The sequence below is a fragment of the Oncorhynchus masou genome, unplaced genomic scaffold (genome assembly GCF_036934945.1).
Source record: "Oncorhynchus masou masou isolate Uvic2021 unplaced genomic scaffold, UVic_Omas_1.1 unplaced_scaffold_625, whole genome shotgun sequence".
Taxonomy (NCBI): Eukaryota; Metazoa; Chordata; class Actinopteri; order Salmoniformes; family Salmonidae; genus Oncorhynchus; species Oncorhynchus masou.
The window spans coordinates 78,634-94,438 of NW_027016844.1; the positions used below are offsets into that span (position 1 = coordinate 78,634).

General features: G+C 45.6%; 1 protein-coding gene across 1 annotated transcript in view; it reads right to left on the minus strand.

Moving 5' to 3' along the window:
• Nucleotides 1–14,717: 14,717 nt before the first annotated feature.
• The window catches only part of LOC135539247 (calpain-3-like), a 97,444-nt gene continuing 96,356 nt past the window's right edge, over nucleotides 14,718–15,805 (minus strand). The window contains exon 21 of the mRNA XM_064965070.1: nucleotides 14,718–14,823. Coding sequence (XP_064821142.1) covers nucleotides 14,797–14,823 — 27 coding nt within the window. The 3' untranslated portion in view covers nucleotides 14,718–14,796. The remainder of the gene's footprint in view (nucleotides 14,824–15,805) is intronic.

The window sequence follows — 15,805 nt, forward strand, 5'->3', positions numbered from 1 at the left end:
ATACACAGGAGGAGGCACAAAGCTGGGTCCAGGGGCACATGCATACACACACACACAGGAGGACACAGGTACTGGGTCACAGGGGCACACACACACATACACAGGACACACAGCTGGGTCCACACAGAAGGTCACACACACACACACACACACACATGGATTTAGTAATGGGTATTTAGTCAGGGGGAAAAAAAGGTCATACACAGGTAGGATTTTTAATGAATTTATTTGCAAATTATGGTGGACAAAAAGTATTTGGTCACCTACAAACAAGCAAGATTTCTGGGTCTCACAGACCTGTAAATTCTTCTTTAAGAGGCTCCTCTGTCCTCCACTCGTTACCTGTATTAATGGCACCTGTTTGAACTTGTCATCAGTATAAAAGACTCCTGTCCACAACCTCAAACAATCACACTCCAAACTCCACTATGGCCAAGGCCAAAGAGCTGTCAAAGGACACCAGAAACAAAATTGGAGACCTGCACCAGGCTGGGAAGACTGAATCTGCAATAGGTAAGTGGCTTGGTTTGAAGAAATCAACTGTGGGAGCAATTATTAGGAATTGGAAGACATACAAGACCACTGATAATCTCCCTCGATCTGGGGCTCCATGCAAGATCTCACCCCGTGGGGTCAAAATGATCACAAGAACGGTGAGCAAAAATCCCAGAACCACACGGGGGGACCTAGTGAATGACCTGCAGAGAGCTGGGACAAAAGTAACAAAACCTACCATCAGTAACACACTACACCGCCAGGGACTCAAATCCTGCAGTGCCAGACGTGTCCCCCTGCTTAAGCCAGTACATGTCCAGGCCCATCTGAAGTGTGCTAGAGAGCATTTGGATGATCCAGAAGAAGATTGGGAGAATGTCATATGGTCAGATGAAACTAAAATATAACTTTTTGGTAAAAACTCAACTCGTCGTGTTTGGAGGACAAAGAATGCTGAGTTGCATCCAAAGAACACCATACCTACTGTGAAGCATGGGGTGGAAACATCATGCTTTGGGGCTGTTTTTCTGCAAAGGGACCAGAACGACTGACCCGTGTAAAGGAAAGAATGAATGGGGCCATGTATCGTGAGATTTTGAGTGAAAACCTCCTTCCATCTGCAAGGGCATTGAAGATGAAACGTGGCTGGGTCTTTCAGCATGACAACGATGCCAAACACACCGCCCGGGCAACGAAGGAGGGGCTTCGTAAGAAGCATTTCAAGGTCCTGGAGTGGCCTCGCCAGTCTGCAGACGTCAACCCCATAGAAAATCTTTGAAGGGAGTTGAAAGTCTGTGTTGCCTAGCAACAGCCCCAAAACATCACTGCTCTAGAGGAGATCTGCATGGAGGAATGGGCCAAAATACCAGCAACAGTGTGTGAAAACCTTGTGAAGACTTACAGAAAACGTTTGACCTCTGTCATTGCCAACAAAGGGTATATAACAAAGTATTGAGATAAACTTTTGTTATTGACCAAATACTTATTTTCCACCATAATTTGCAAATAAATTTATAAAAAATCCTACAATGTGATTTTTTTGGATTTTTTTCTTCTCATTTTGTCTGTCATAGTTGAAGTGTACCTATGATGAAAATTACAGGCCTCTCTCATCTTTTTAAGTGGGAGAACTTGCACAATTGGTGGCTGACTTTTTTGCCCCACTGTATGTGGTAGTGGTGAAGTAGGGGCCTGAGGGCACACAGTGTGTGTTGAAATCTGTGAATGTATTGTAATGTTTTAAAATGGTATAAACTGCCTTAACTTTGCCCAGGAAGAGTGGGGTAATGGGGATCTATAATAAATACAAATGCATAGGTGTTTCTTTTGTCCAGGTGTGAAAGGGCAGTGTGGAGTGCAATAGAGATCGCATCTGTGGATCTGTTGGTGTGGTATGAAAATAGAGAGGGTCTAGGGATTCTGGAATGAGGGTGTTGATGTGAGCCATTGCCAGCCATTTAGGCAGGTTACCTTGGTGTTCTTGGGCAAAGCAAAACAGTCCTGTAGTTTAGCATCTGCTTCATCTGACCACTTTTTTATAAACCGAGTCACTGTTGCTTCCTGCTTTAAATTTGGCTTGTAAGCAGGAATCAGGAGGACAGAGTTATGGTCAGATTTACCAAATGGAGGGCGAGGGAGAGGTGTTTATAATTTTGTGGAAAAACACTTGAAACTCCTCTGGTGCTGAATGACCAATCTTCACGAAACTTGATATATGAAATCCATGGACAAAGGTCTGTAAACACACTATAATCCTGTCTAGTACGTCAAACAAGATGGCCGCAACTGACCAATAAACATTCACATGTGCATGGTCTGTCACATAAATGCATATATATCATGTGTAATGATGGCGCAAGGAGGGGAAGGCCGCCGTCTCATCGGCTCTTAACCAATCACGCTATTTTTGTTCTTAACTTGTTTTGTACATAATGTTGCTGCTGCCGACTATTACGACCGAAAAGAGCTTCTGGACTGCGATTACTCACTTCAGATTAGACAAAGAGTTTTTCTTCAATGAGTCGGACGAGAGGGAGATATGACAGACACCCGACCAGGCCCACATCCCTGTCATTAGCTGGGGAAGGAAACTGAGATTTTACGGAAAAAGATCAGGATGCCTTGTGAGAATCAGGCAACTTTGCCTTCCGTCCTGCTAGCTAACGTTCAATTGCTGGAAGATAAATGGGTTGGACTGAAAGCCCGTATATCCTACCAACGTGACATTAAAAACGGCAATAACGTTGGAAAATCCGTCATGGCGGAACTTATGGGTTCTTTAGGTAAATGTGTTTGTTGTGAAAAGAGGGAAATATGTACCACATTTCATGACTCTAGGTCACACAGTGACCTTTCGAAGTTTGCATCTTCAATTCTACGTTATAGCGCCACCATGTGGCCAATTGCATGGGATTCCACGGGAGGGTGTGGGCTTTGGTTCTTTACCATCATGCCAGGTGGCACCCTCCTGGGCCTTGGGTTAGCTGGCATCGGGAGCATGGAGTAACATTAGTTACAGCGTGGTGAGGGGGAATTAAATTATTTCTTCAACATCTTGCTAGCAAGTTAGTTGTAGTCAAAGGACTTATACAATTTCAAGCTATCTGCACAGTCACAGTCCATTTCTATATTCTGGAGGCAGTAGAAACGCAATTTGAGCAATTCAAGTAACTGACCCTCACCACGCCGCAACTCTTGAGATGTATGAAAACTTAGGTCAGTAGATTTAGTATTTATTATCTCTCACTTTCTGAAGGGAGTGTGTGTTCAGTTTGTGTGTGTTCAGTTTGTGTGTTTAGTTTGTGCGTGTTCAGTTTGTGCGTGTTCAGTTTGTGTGTGTTCAGTTTGTGTGTGTTCAGTTTGTGTGTTCAGTATATATGTCTCCCTCTGTTTCCTCTTTCCCTCCAGTCGCATGGCTGTTCTCTGATCTTAACCCCCTCCCTCTGTTTCCTCTATCCCTCCAGTGGCATGGCTGTTCTCTGATCTTAACACCCTCCCTCTGTTTCCTCTTTCCCTCCAGTGGCATGGCTGTTCTCTGATCTTAACTCCCTCCCTCTGTTTCCTATATCCCTCCAGTGGCATGGCTGTTCTCTGATCTTAACACCCTCCCTCTGTTTCCTCTATCCCTCCAGTGGCATGGCTGTTCTCTGATCTTAACTCCCTCCCTCTGTTTCCTCTTTCCCTTCAGTGGCATGGCTGTTCTCTGATCTTAACTTCTGTTTCCTCTATCCCTCCAGTGGCATGGCTGTTCTCTGATCTTAACACCCTCCCTCTGTTTCCTCTTTCCCTTCAGTGGCATGGCTGTTCTCTGATCTTAACTCCCTCCCTCTCTTTCCTCTTTCCCTTCAGTGGCATGGCTGTTCTCTGATCTTAACTCCCTCCCTCTGTTTCCTCTTTCCCTTCAGTGGCATGGCTGTTCTCTAGTCTTTGGAGTGTTGGAGCACCTTCAGCAGCACATATTTACATAAGTCTTCAGACCCTTTGCTGTGAGACTTGAAGTTGAGGTCAGGTGCATCCTGTTTCCATTGATGATCCTTGAGATGTTTCTACAACTTGATTGGAGTCCACCTGTGGTAAATTCAATTGATTGGACATGATTTGGAAAGACACACACCTGTCTGTATAAGGTCCCACAGTTTACAGTGCATGTCAGAGCAAAAACAAAGCCATGAGGTCGAAGGAATTGTCCGTAGAGCTCCAAGACAGGATTGTGTCGAAGCACAGATCTGGGGAAGGGTACCAAAACACTTCTGCAGAATGGGATGTCCCCAAGAGCATAGTGGCCTCCATCATTCTTCAATGGAATAAGTTTGGAACCACCAAGACTCTTCCTAGAGCTGGCTGCCCTGCCAAACTGAACAATTGTGGGAGAAGGGTCTTGGTCAGTGTCACGCCCTGACCATAGAGAGCTTTTTATTCTCTATGTTGGTTAGGTCGTGGTGTGTCTAGGATGGGTCATTTAGGTAATTATGGTTCGATGTTGGCCAGGTATGGTTCCCAATCAGAGGCAGCTGTTTATCGTTGTCTCTGATTGGGGATCCTATTTAGGCAGCCATTTCCCCTTTGTGCTTTGTGGGATCTTGACTATGTCTACTTGCCTGTGAGCACTATAGCAGCTTCACGTTTCATTTATTGTTTTCTTTGAGTTTCACTTCAAAATAAAGAGGATGGAACCATACCAAGCTGCATCTTGGTCCACTCATTATAACGATCGTGACAGACAGAGAGGTGACCAAGAATCCAATGGTCACTCTGGCAGAGCTCCAGAGTTCCTCTGTGGAGATGGGAGAACCTTCTAGAAGGACAGCCATCTCTGCAGCACTCAATCAATCAGGCCTTTACGATAGAGTGGCCAGACGGAAGCCCCATCCCCAGTAAAAGGCACATGACAGCCCGTTCTGAGTTTGCCAAAAGGCACCTAAAGGACTCAGACCATGAAAAACAAGATTCTCTGGTCTGATGAAGCCAAGTTTGAACTATTTGGCCTGAATGCCAAGGGTCACGTCTGGAGGAAACCTGGCATCATCCCTACAGTGAAGAATGGTGGTGGCAGCATCATGCTGTGGGGATGTTTTTCAGTGGCAGGGACTGGGAGACTAGTCAGGATCGAGGGAAAGATGAACGGAGCAAAGTACAGAGAGATGCTTGATGAAAACCTGCTCTAGAGCGCTCAGGACCTCAGAGTGGGATGAAGTTTCACCTTCCAACAGGACAACAACCCTAAGCACACTGCCAAGACAATGCAGGAGTGGCTTCGGGACAAGTCTCAGAATGTCCTTGAGAGGCCCAGCCAGAGCTCGGATTTGACCTCGATCAAACATCTCTGGAGAGACCTGAAAATAGCTTTACATCGACGCTCCCAATCCAACCTGACAGACCTTGAGAGGATCTGCAGAGAATGGGAGAAACTCCCCAAATACAGGTGTGCCAAGCTTGTAGCGTCATATCCAAGAAGTCTAGAGGCTGCAATCGTTGCCAAAGGCGCTTCAACAAAGTACTGAGTAAAATGTCTGAATACTTATGTAAATGTGATATTATTATGTAAAGGGTCTGAGTACTTATGTTTATGTTTTTTTTTTTTTATTTATATAAATTGGCAGAAATTCAAAAAACATATTTTTGCTTTGTCAATATGCGGTATTGTGTGTAGATTGATGATGGGGAAAAACCGATTTAATCCATTGTAGAATGAGGCTGTAACGTGACAAAATGGGGTAAAAGACAAGGGGTCTGAATACTTTCTGAATGCACTGTACATCGACAGACCTAGTGTTTGTGTTGTGTGCCTCAATGTTCATTCTTTCTGTGCTATAATGAACAACTGGAACCTGTTGTGTGTCTGTGTGTTTCTGTCTCCCAGCCTACAGGGGCGCCCAAGCACGTGCTGCCACAGGCTGAGGAGGAGTCTCAAGTGGAATGACCCACACCCCTGACCCCAGACCTTCCCTACCCCCTCCTCCACCACCTCTTTAACTCCCATATTAGAGCGCCTCATCCTGGGACCCACTCTATAAAATAGCCTGGTAAAACCAGTCTGAATGATGAGCGCATCTTTGAAACAGTGTTGAGAATGTTGATTCAGGTTGGTTCAACCAGGCTATGTAACCAGGTGACTCCTAGCCTGAAATCCAGATCTGTTTTGCACTAACATTCCACTCGTGTACTCTGTGTCATATGTCAATGTTTGACAATGACAAGGAGTGGAATGATAGCACAAACAGACTGGTATCCAGGCTAATGTGATCATCCATATCAGAGAATAATGATGATGAATCTGTTGGAATCCAACCTGTTGTTTTGTTATGAAAGGAGAGATGTCTTGTTTTTTGTCAACTAACACATCTCTTCCTGTCCATGGTTCTCTCATCACAAATTAATAAACCCTGCCTAGTGGCAGTTGCTCCAACCACTGACCACAGAACTAACTGAACTAACTGACTGACTGATTGTTAACAAAGAAAATAAACTTGGCTCCAGGTATGAGAGCCATTGTTATGTTTTTCTATTGAAACATTGGCAGATACACTTTAAAATGGATCAAACCCTGACTGGTGCAAAAATACATTGTTTGCTACTGTATGGTATGGGTGAAAATAAGTGTTTTTTTGTGAGTGTTTGGAGGGAAGTCGGGACGCTAGTGTCTTGTTGTGAAGTCGGGATGCTAGTGTCTTGTTGTGTTTGGAGGGAAGTCAGGATGCTAGTGTCTTGTTGTGTTTGGAGTGAAGTCGGGATGCTAGTGTCTTGTTGTGTTGGGAGTGAAGTCGGGATGCTAGTGTCTTGTTGTGTTGGGAGTGAAGTCGGGATGCTAGTGTCTTGTGTTGGGAGTGAAGTCGGGATGCTAGTGTCTTGTTGTGTTTGGAGGAAGTTAGGATATAGTGTCTTGTTGTTTATTATAGTGAATTTAGTGTCTTGTTGTGTTGGGATAAGTCGGGATGCTAGTGTCTTGTTGTGTTGGGAGTGTAACCTCGGGATGCTAGTGTCTTGTTGTGTTGGGAGTGTCGGGAAGTGTCTTGTTGTGTTGGGAGTGAAGTCGGGATGCTACCTGTCTTGTTGTGTTATTGAAGTCGGGATGCTAGTGTCTTGTTGTGAACCTGCTAGTGTCTTGTGTTATAGTAATCGGGATGCTAGTGTCTTGTTGTGTTTTAAAGTCGGGACCTCTAGTGTCTTGTTTTAACCTCTTGGATGCTAGTGTCTTGTTGTGTTGGGAGGGAAGTCAGGATGCTAGTGTCTTGTTGTGTTTGGAGGGAAGTTGGGATGCTACTGTCTTGTTGTGTTTGGAGTGAAGTCGGGATGCTAGTGTCTTGTTGTGTTTGGAGTGAAGTCAGGATGCTAGTGTCTTGTTGTGTTTGGAGGGAAGTTGGGATGCTACTGTCTTGTTGTGTTTGGAGTGAAGTCGGGATGCTAGTGTCTTGTTGTGTTTGGAGTGAAGTCGGGATGCTAGTGTCTTGTTGTGAGGTCGGGATGCTACTGTCTTGTTGTGTTTGGAGTGAAGTCGGGATGCTAGTGTCTTGTTGTGTTTGGAGTGAAGTCAGGATGCTAGTGTCTTGTTGTGTTTGGTTTTTGTTGGGATGCTACTGTCTTGTTGTGTTTGGAGTGAAGTCGGGATGCTAGTGTCTTGTTGTGTTTGGAGTGAAGTCGGGATGCTAGTGTCTTGTTGTGAGGTCGGGATGCTAGTGTCTTGTTGTGTTTGGAGGGAAGTTGGGACGCTAGTGTCTTGTTGTGAAGTCGGGATGCTAGTGTCTTGTTGTGTTTATTTTAGTAATTTAACCTCTTGAGTTATTTTAGTCATATAACCTCTTGGTTTATTATAGTAATTCAACCTCTTGGTTTCATCTTGTCATGTAACCTCTTGGTTTCGTCTTGTCATGTAACCTCTTGGTTTATTATAGTGATTTAACCTCTTGGTTTTTTATAGTAATTTAACCTCTTGGTTTATTATAGTAATGTAACCTCTTGGTTTATTGTAGTATTTAACCTCTTGGTTTCGTCTTTGTCTCGTTCTGACCTTTATTTCCTTTGTTTTGTCATTATTTAGTATGGTCAGGGCGTGAGTTGGGGTGGGCAGTCTATGTTTGTTTTTCTATGATTTGGGTATTTCTATGTTTCGGCCCAGTATGGTTCTCAATCAGAGGCAGGTGTCATTAGTTGTCTCTGATTGAGAATCATACTTAGGTAGCCTGGGTGTCACTGTGTGCTGGGGGGGGTGATTGTTCCTGTCTCTGCCTCTGCACCAGATAGGACTGTTTGGGGTTTTCACATTTCTTGTTTTTGTTAGTTTGTTCATGTGAAGGTATTTATTAAAACATGAATCAAAATAACCACGCTGCGCTTTGGTCCGCCTCTCCGTCAATGGAAGAAATCCCTTACAGTCTAATCATGTAACCTCCTGGTTTCTTCAAGTCATGTAACCTCTTGGTTTCTTCAAGTCATGTAACCTCTTGGTTTCTTCAAGTCATGTAACCTCTTGGTTTCTTCAAGTCATGTAACCTCTTGGTTTCTTCAAGTCATGTAACCTCTTGGTTTCTTCTAATCATGTAACCTCTTGGTTTCTTCGAATCATGTAACCTCTTGGTTTCTTCGAATCATGTAACCTCTTGGTTTCTTCGAATCATGTAACCTCCTGGTTTCTTCTAATCATGTAACCTCTTGGTTTCTTCTAGTCATTTAACCTCTTTGCTTTCAACCGTGATTCACTTATTCAGCCGACTAGGCTAACCAGTCACAGAGTAGATAAATTAAGATTTGAAACCTCTCTAAGGTGTCAAGGCATGGTCCATTTTTCTGGGACATATTTCAGTACAATGGAGTGTAATTACTCGTGTTTTAAGGAGTTTTTCATTTTAAGAGTATTTCCACATGTCAGTTGTTGAGTGATAATTACATATTTTTATGATGTTTGCAATAGAACCACTTTTAAAAAAAAAACACTATCTGAATTTTCTGGGGTTGACTTTGTTGCTCCCTGATATTTTAAGGTTTGATGAAGGATAGTGTCACGTGTTGTGGTCTGAGATTGCCATTCTGAGATTCGGTTTTGCAGTGATGGAAAACTGAAGAACACAGAGACCTAACGGTGTGTGTTCTAGAATATGTTCTAGTGACGGTTCTAGGATGTGTTCTACTGATGGTTCTAGAATGTGTTCTACTGACAATTCTAGAATGTGTTCTACTGACGGTTCTAGAATGTGTTCTACTGACGGTTCTAGAATGTGTTCTACTGACGGTTCTAGAATGTGTTCTAGTGACGGTTCTATTATATTTTCTAGTGTCGGTTCACTGTGCTCCTATACGTGAACAGGTGTGTATGATGAGGGTAGATAATTTGTCCTCATTGTTGAGACAGACGTGATAAAAATGAATCCCTGTTTGTTAGTTTTTTGATTTCACCTTTATTTAACTCATATGAATGAGTGGGATTGTACTTACTAGTAATTATTGGGTATTGCTGTGAATCTAGTGTGGAAGGCATCCAGAATGTGGGTGTTTGTTTAAATAGAGCAGGGAGGCTATCCCACAGTAAGTGTTTAAATAGAGCAGGGAGGCTATCCCACAGTAAGTGTTTAAATAGAGCAGGGAGGATATCCCACAGTAAGTGTTTAAATAGAGCAGGGAGGTTATCCCACAGTAAGTGTTTAAATAGAGCAGGGAGGCTATCCCACAGTAAGTAAGTGTTTAAATAGAGCAGGGAGGCTATCCCACAGTAAGTGTTTAAATAGAGCAGGGAGGATATCCCACAGTAAGTGTTTAAATAGAGCAGGGAGGCTATCCCACAGTAAGTGTTTAAATAGAGCAGGGAGGATATCCCACAGTAAGTGTTTAAATAGAGCAGGGAGGATATCCCACAGTAAGTAAGTGTTTAAATAGAGCATGGAGGATATCCCACAGTAAGTGTTTAAATAGAGCATGGAGGATATCCCACAGTAAGTGTTTAAATAGAGCAGGGAGGATATCCCACAGTAAGTGTTTAAATAGAGCAGGGTGGCTATCCCACAGTAAGTGTTTAAATAGAGCAGGGAGGCTATCCCACAGTAAGTGTTTAAATAGAGCAGGGAGGCTATCCCACAGTAAGTGTTTAAATAGAGCAGGGAGGCTATCCCACAGTAAGTGTTTAAATAGAAAAGGGAGGCTATCCCACAGTAAGTGTTTGTTTAAATAGAGCAGGGAGGATATCCCACAGTAAGTGTTTGTTTAAATAGAGCAGGGAGGATATCCCACAGTAAGTGTTTGTTTAAATAGAGCAGGGAGGATACCCCACAGTAAGTGTTTGTTTAAATAGAGCAGGGAGGCTATCCTACAGTAAGTGTTTGTTTAAATAGAGCAGGGAGGCTATCCCACAGTAAGTGTTTGTTTAAATAGAGCAGGGAGGCTATCCTACAGTAAGTGTTTGTTTAAATAGAGCAGGGAGGCTATCCCACAGTAAGTGTTTGTTTGTTTTGAAGGATGACTGTTTGTGTAGAGAGGAAGATGGTATGTTGAGGGGTTGAAGAGATCGAGGAACCGAATCAGGACCCAATTCCCACGCCATACCTCAAAGCACCTCTGATGACACACATTACACAAACCAACCAAGCGAAACCCCTGAAAACACTCAACATTACACAAACCAAGCTGATGCATCATCGCGCACCAAACTATTTCTGTTATTGTATTAAAAAACACACGTAATTATATTTTAATCAATGTGAAAGAATGTTCAACCAATGATCTGGTCGTTGTGACACCTTATCCGTGTGGTGGGCAGCTCCGGGTTGTACACACGCGGGGGCTGTTGTAGGTGTGTGTTGTGCTGAGGTCTCTCTGCTCAACCCGTGATCTCGAACAGAGGTCGTCATCTTCAGGAAGAGATACCTACAGACGTGTAACCTTAACTCCTCCCCTCTTCTCTGAGGCAAAACATACACGGGTCCTTGAATCGGATCATTCCTGAGTTTCTACCATCAATTTGTTAATGAGTTGTTGCCGACCGGTTGTGCTACAGATATTTTATCAGAGAATGTTATCAAATAGAACAAACCTTGAAATAAAAATAATATATATATATATATATATATATAAATATTTGCAACATAATACAAGCCTGTGTTTTATTTTGTATTTCATTTTTAGTTGTGTATGTGCTTGATAAGAATGTCTTGAACCAAAAGGATTCTGGCTGAACAGCGGTTTAACTCACTTCAACAGATTTCACTGTTTTTGAGAAATATCCTCAAATTCACTGGAGAACTACGGATACAAGCAGACCAACCAATAACTACACAATTATTTATTGGGTTAAAATGTTTAAAAATGCATTACACTCATTTGACCGAAGCTTTAGTATGAAACCACAAAAAAAAACAGTCCAACCCATAGTCATATTCACGTCTTCATACGTTGAACCCAGGGAGCTCTTCACCAGGCTAGGGGGGCTTCAGCCTGGCCCTGGTCGTACAGCGGAGGAGGAGGAAGAGGAGGAGGGAGGAGGAACTAGGGAGGCTTCTGCCTGGTCCTGGTCGTACAGCGGAGGAGGAGGAGGAGGAAGAGGAGGAGGAACTAGGGAGGCTTCTGCCTGGTCCTGGTCGTACAGCGGAGGAGGAAGAGGAGGAGGAAGAGGAGGAACTAGGGAGGCGTCTGCCTGGTCCTGGTCGTACAGCGGAGGAGGAGGAGGAACTAGGGAGGCTTCAGCCTGGTCCTGGTCGTACAGCGGAGGAGGAGGAACTAGGGAGGCTTCTGCCTGGTCCTGGTCGTACAGCGGAGGAGGAGGAGGAGGAGGAACTAGGGAGGCTTCAGCCTGGTCCTGGTCGTACAGGAACTAGGGAGGCTTCAGCCTGGTCCTGGTCATTCAGCGGAGGAGGAGGAGGAGGAACTAGGGAGGCTTCAGCCTGGTCCTGGTCGTTCAGCGGAGGAGGAGGAGGAGGAACTAGGGAGGCTTCAGCCTGGTCCTGGTCGTACAGCGGAGGAGGAGGAGGAACTAGGGAGGCTTCTGCCTGGTCCTGGTCGTACAGCGGAGGAGGAGGAGGAACTAGGGAGGCTTCAGCCTGGTCCTGGTCGTACAGCGGAGGAGAAGGAGGAAGAGGAACTAGGGAGGCTTCTGCCTGGTCCTGGTCGTACAGCGGAGGAGGAGGAACTAGGAGGCTTCTGCCTGGTCCTGGTCGTAGGGAGGAGGAGGAACTAGGGAGGCTTCTGCCTGGTCCTGGTCATTCAGCAGAGGAGGAGGAGGAGGAGGAACTAGGGAGGCGTCTGCCTGGTCCTGGTCGTACAGCGGGAGAAGGAGGAGGAGGAGGAGGAGGAGGAGGAACTAGGGAGGCTTCTGCCTGGTCCTGGTCATTCAGCAGAGGAGGAGGAGGAGGAGGAGGAGGAACTAGGGAGGCTTCTGCCTGGTCCTGGTCGTACAGCGGAGGAGGAGGAAGAGGAGGAGGAACTAGGGAGGCTTCTACATGGTCCTGGTTGTACAGCGGAGAGTAAGGAGGAGGAGTAGTGTTCTTAGCCGGTTCTGTCTGTTCTATGTCAGTCTCATTGGTCCATTGGTAGGACTGACAGATTCTACAGACACTTTTCTGTCGAATCTGTGTATCAGTGTTTCAGAACCTGATAGGGGGATTATTCCGGTTCCCACGGACCGACTGGCTGGTTCTGGGTCAGGAAGCCTGAAACTGAAGGAAAGAAGCACTGGTCCTTTTCCAACACGTCTCCAGTCCCTCCGTTGTCCATTAGAGAACTGTGGTCTTCACTGGAGCGATGTGGAGAAGAGGCTTGGCAGAGCACCACACTGGGTAGGGTTGATATCGGGTGGGAAACATATTACATTAGGTATTATAGGGGAGGGTTGGATTAGCCAGCAGGCAAAAGGCTTTGAACGCCAGGCGCAGATTTTCCCAGAGGAATGAAACAGTGAATATTTGAAAAGATGGATATTTGATGGATCATGAAGAAGCGGCTCTGTGAGGTATCATGACAGAGAAAGAGAGGTTGTGTGTGTTGGATGCCTGAGAGAAAGACTTGTACATGTGGTAAAGAGGGGGGGGTCTGTAAATAAACATTTAAAAAATGCTGATTCAGAAGAGACTGACATTTCAGCAATACTGGGAAATGGACATGGTTAGGAGAGGAAACGAGAGAAACCTGAGACCTAGAGAAAGAGGGAAGGAGAAGGTTAGAGGGAGAGAGAGGAGGGGAAGGAGAAGCTTAGAGGGAGAGAGAGGAGGGGAAGGAGAAGCTTAGAGGGAGAGAGAGATGGATAAGGAGAAGGTTAGAGGGAGAGAAAGAGGGAAGGAGAAGGTTAGAGGGAGAGAGAGGAGGGGAAGGAGAAGCTTAGAGGGAGAGAGAGGAGGGGAAGGAGAAGGTTAGAGGGAGAGAGAGGAGGGGAAGGAGAAGCTTAGAGGGAGAGAGAGATGGAGAAGGTTAGAGGGAGAGAGAGAAACCTGAGACCTAGAGAAAGAGGGAAGGAGAAGGTTAGAGGGAGAGAGAGAAGGGGAAGGAGAAGGTTAGAGGGAGAGAGAGGAGGGGAAGGAGAAGGTTAGAGGGAGAGAGAGGAGGGGAAGGAGAAGCTTAGAGGGAGAGAGAGATGGAGAAGTTTAGAGGGAGAGAGAGATGGAGAAGGTTAGAGGGAGAGAGAGGAGGGGAAGGAGAAGCTTAGAGGGAGAGAGAGATGGATAAGGAGAAGGTTAGAGGGAGAGGGAGATGGAGAAGGTTAGAGGGAGAGAGAGGAGGGGAAGGAGAAGGTTAGAGGGAGAGAGAGATGGATAAGGAGAAGGTTAGAGGGAGAGGGAGATGGAGAAGGTTAGAGGGAGAGAGAGATGGGGAAGGAGAAGGTTAGAGGGAGAGAGAGATGGGGAAGGAGAAGGTTAGAGGTAGAGAGAGATGGGGAAAGAGAAGGTTAGAGGGAGAGAGAGAAGGAGAAGGTTAGAGGGAGAGAGAGAAGGGGAAGGAGAAGGTTAGAGGGAGAAAGAGAAGGGGAAGGAGAAGATTAGAGGGAGAGAGAGAAGGGGAAGGAGAAGGTTAGAGGGAGAGAGAGAAGGGGAAGGAGAAGGTTAGAGGGGGAAGGAGAAGGTTAGAGGGAGAGAGAGAAGGGGAAGGAGAAGGTTAGAGGGAGAGAGAGAAGGGGAAGTAGAAGGTTAGAGGGAGAGAGAGATGGATAAGGAGAAGGTTATAGGGAGAGAGAGATGGAGAAGGAGAAGGTTAGAGGGAGAGAGAGATGGATAAGGAGAAGGTTATAGGGAGAGAGAGAAGGAGAAGTTTAGAGGGAGAGAGAGATGGGGAAGGAGGTTGGAGGGAGAGAGAGATGGAGAAGTTTAGAGGGAGAGAGAGATGGAGAAGTTTAGAGGGAGAGAGAGATGGGGAAGGAGAAGGTTGGAGGGAGAGAGAGATGGGGAAGGAGAAGCTTAGAGGGAGAGAGAGATGGAGAAGGAGAAGGTTAGAGGGAGAGAGAGATGGAGAAGTTTAGAGGGAGAGAGAGATGGGGAAGGAGAAGGTTAGAGGGAGACAGAGATGGGGAAGGAGAAGGTTGGAGGGAGAGAGAGATGGGGAAGGAGAAGGTTAGAGGGAGAGAGAGATGGAGAAGGAGAAGGTTGGAGGGAGAGAGAGATGGAGAAGGATGTGATGGAGTGGTTAGCAGTATGGACTGGTAAGAGTAGCAGTCTATTGTGAGGACTGGGGGTTGACGTGAGGTGAACAGGACGAAGGTGGTGGATGTGGTACTGGCAGGGTTAGCGCTACGGTCTGGCACTGTCACGACTGAGGTAAATGCTGGTAGTTTGCCTCTGTTCTTCACGTTGGGTGTGTGTCTCCTGAGAGGCCATTGGCTGAGAACACCTTTCTGGAAATCTAGGCATACATGGTCAGCTGGAGCCACTGGACACAGAGGAGAGACATAGAGGGGTATTATCAGTTAGGACATAGAGGAGAGACATAGAGGGGAGACATAGAGGGGTAGTATCAGTTAGGACATAGAGGAGAGACATAGAGGAGAGACATAGAGAAGAGACACAGAGGAGAGACATAGAGGGGAGACATAGAGAAGAGACACAGAGGAGAGACATAGAGGGGTAGTATCAGTTAGGACATAGAGGAGAGACATAGAGGGGTATTATCAGTTAGGACATAGAGGAGAGACATAGAGGAGAGACATAGAGGAGAGACATAGAGGAGAGACATAGAGGGGTAGTATCAGTTAGGACATAGAGGAGAGACATAGAGGAGAGACATAGAGGGGTAGTATCAGTTAGGACATAGAGGAGAGACATAGAGGGGTAGTGTCAGTTAGGACATAGAGGAGAGATATAGAGGAGAGACATAGAGGAGAGACAGAGTGGAGACATAGAGAAGAGACACAGAGGAGAGACATAGAGGGGTAGTATCAGTTAGGACATAGAGGAGAGACATAGAGGGGTAGTGTCAGTTAGGACATAGAGGAGAGACATAGAGGAGAGACAGAGGGGAGACATAGAGGAGAGACACAGAGGAGAGACATAGAGGGGTAGTATCAGTTAGGACATAGAGAGACATAGAGGGGTAGTATCAGTTAGGACATAGAGGAGAGACATAGAGGGGTAGTGTCAGTTAGGACATAGAGGAGAGACATAGAGGAGAGAGAGACATAGAGGAGAGACAGAGTGGAGACATAGAGAAGAGACACAGAGGAGAGACATAGAGGGGTAGTATCAGTTAGGACATAGAGGAGAGACATAGAGGGGTAGTGTCAGTTAGGACATAGAGGAGAGACATAGAGGAGAGACAGAGGGGAGACATAGAGGAGAGACACAGAGGAGAGACATAGAGGGGTAGTATCAGTTAGGACATAGAGGAGAGACATAGAGGGGAGACATAGAGGGGT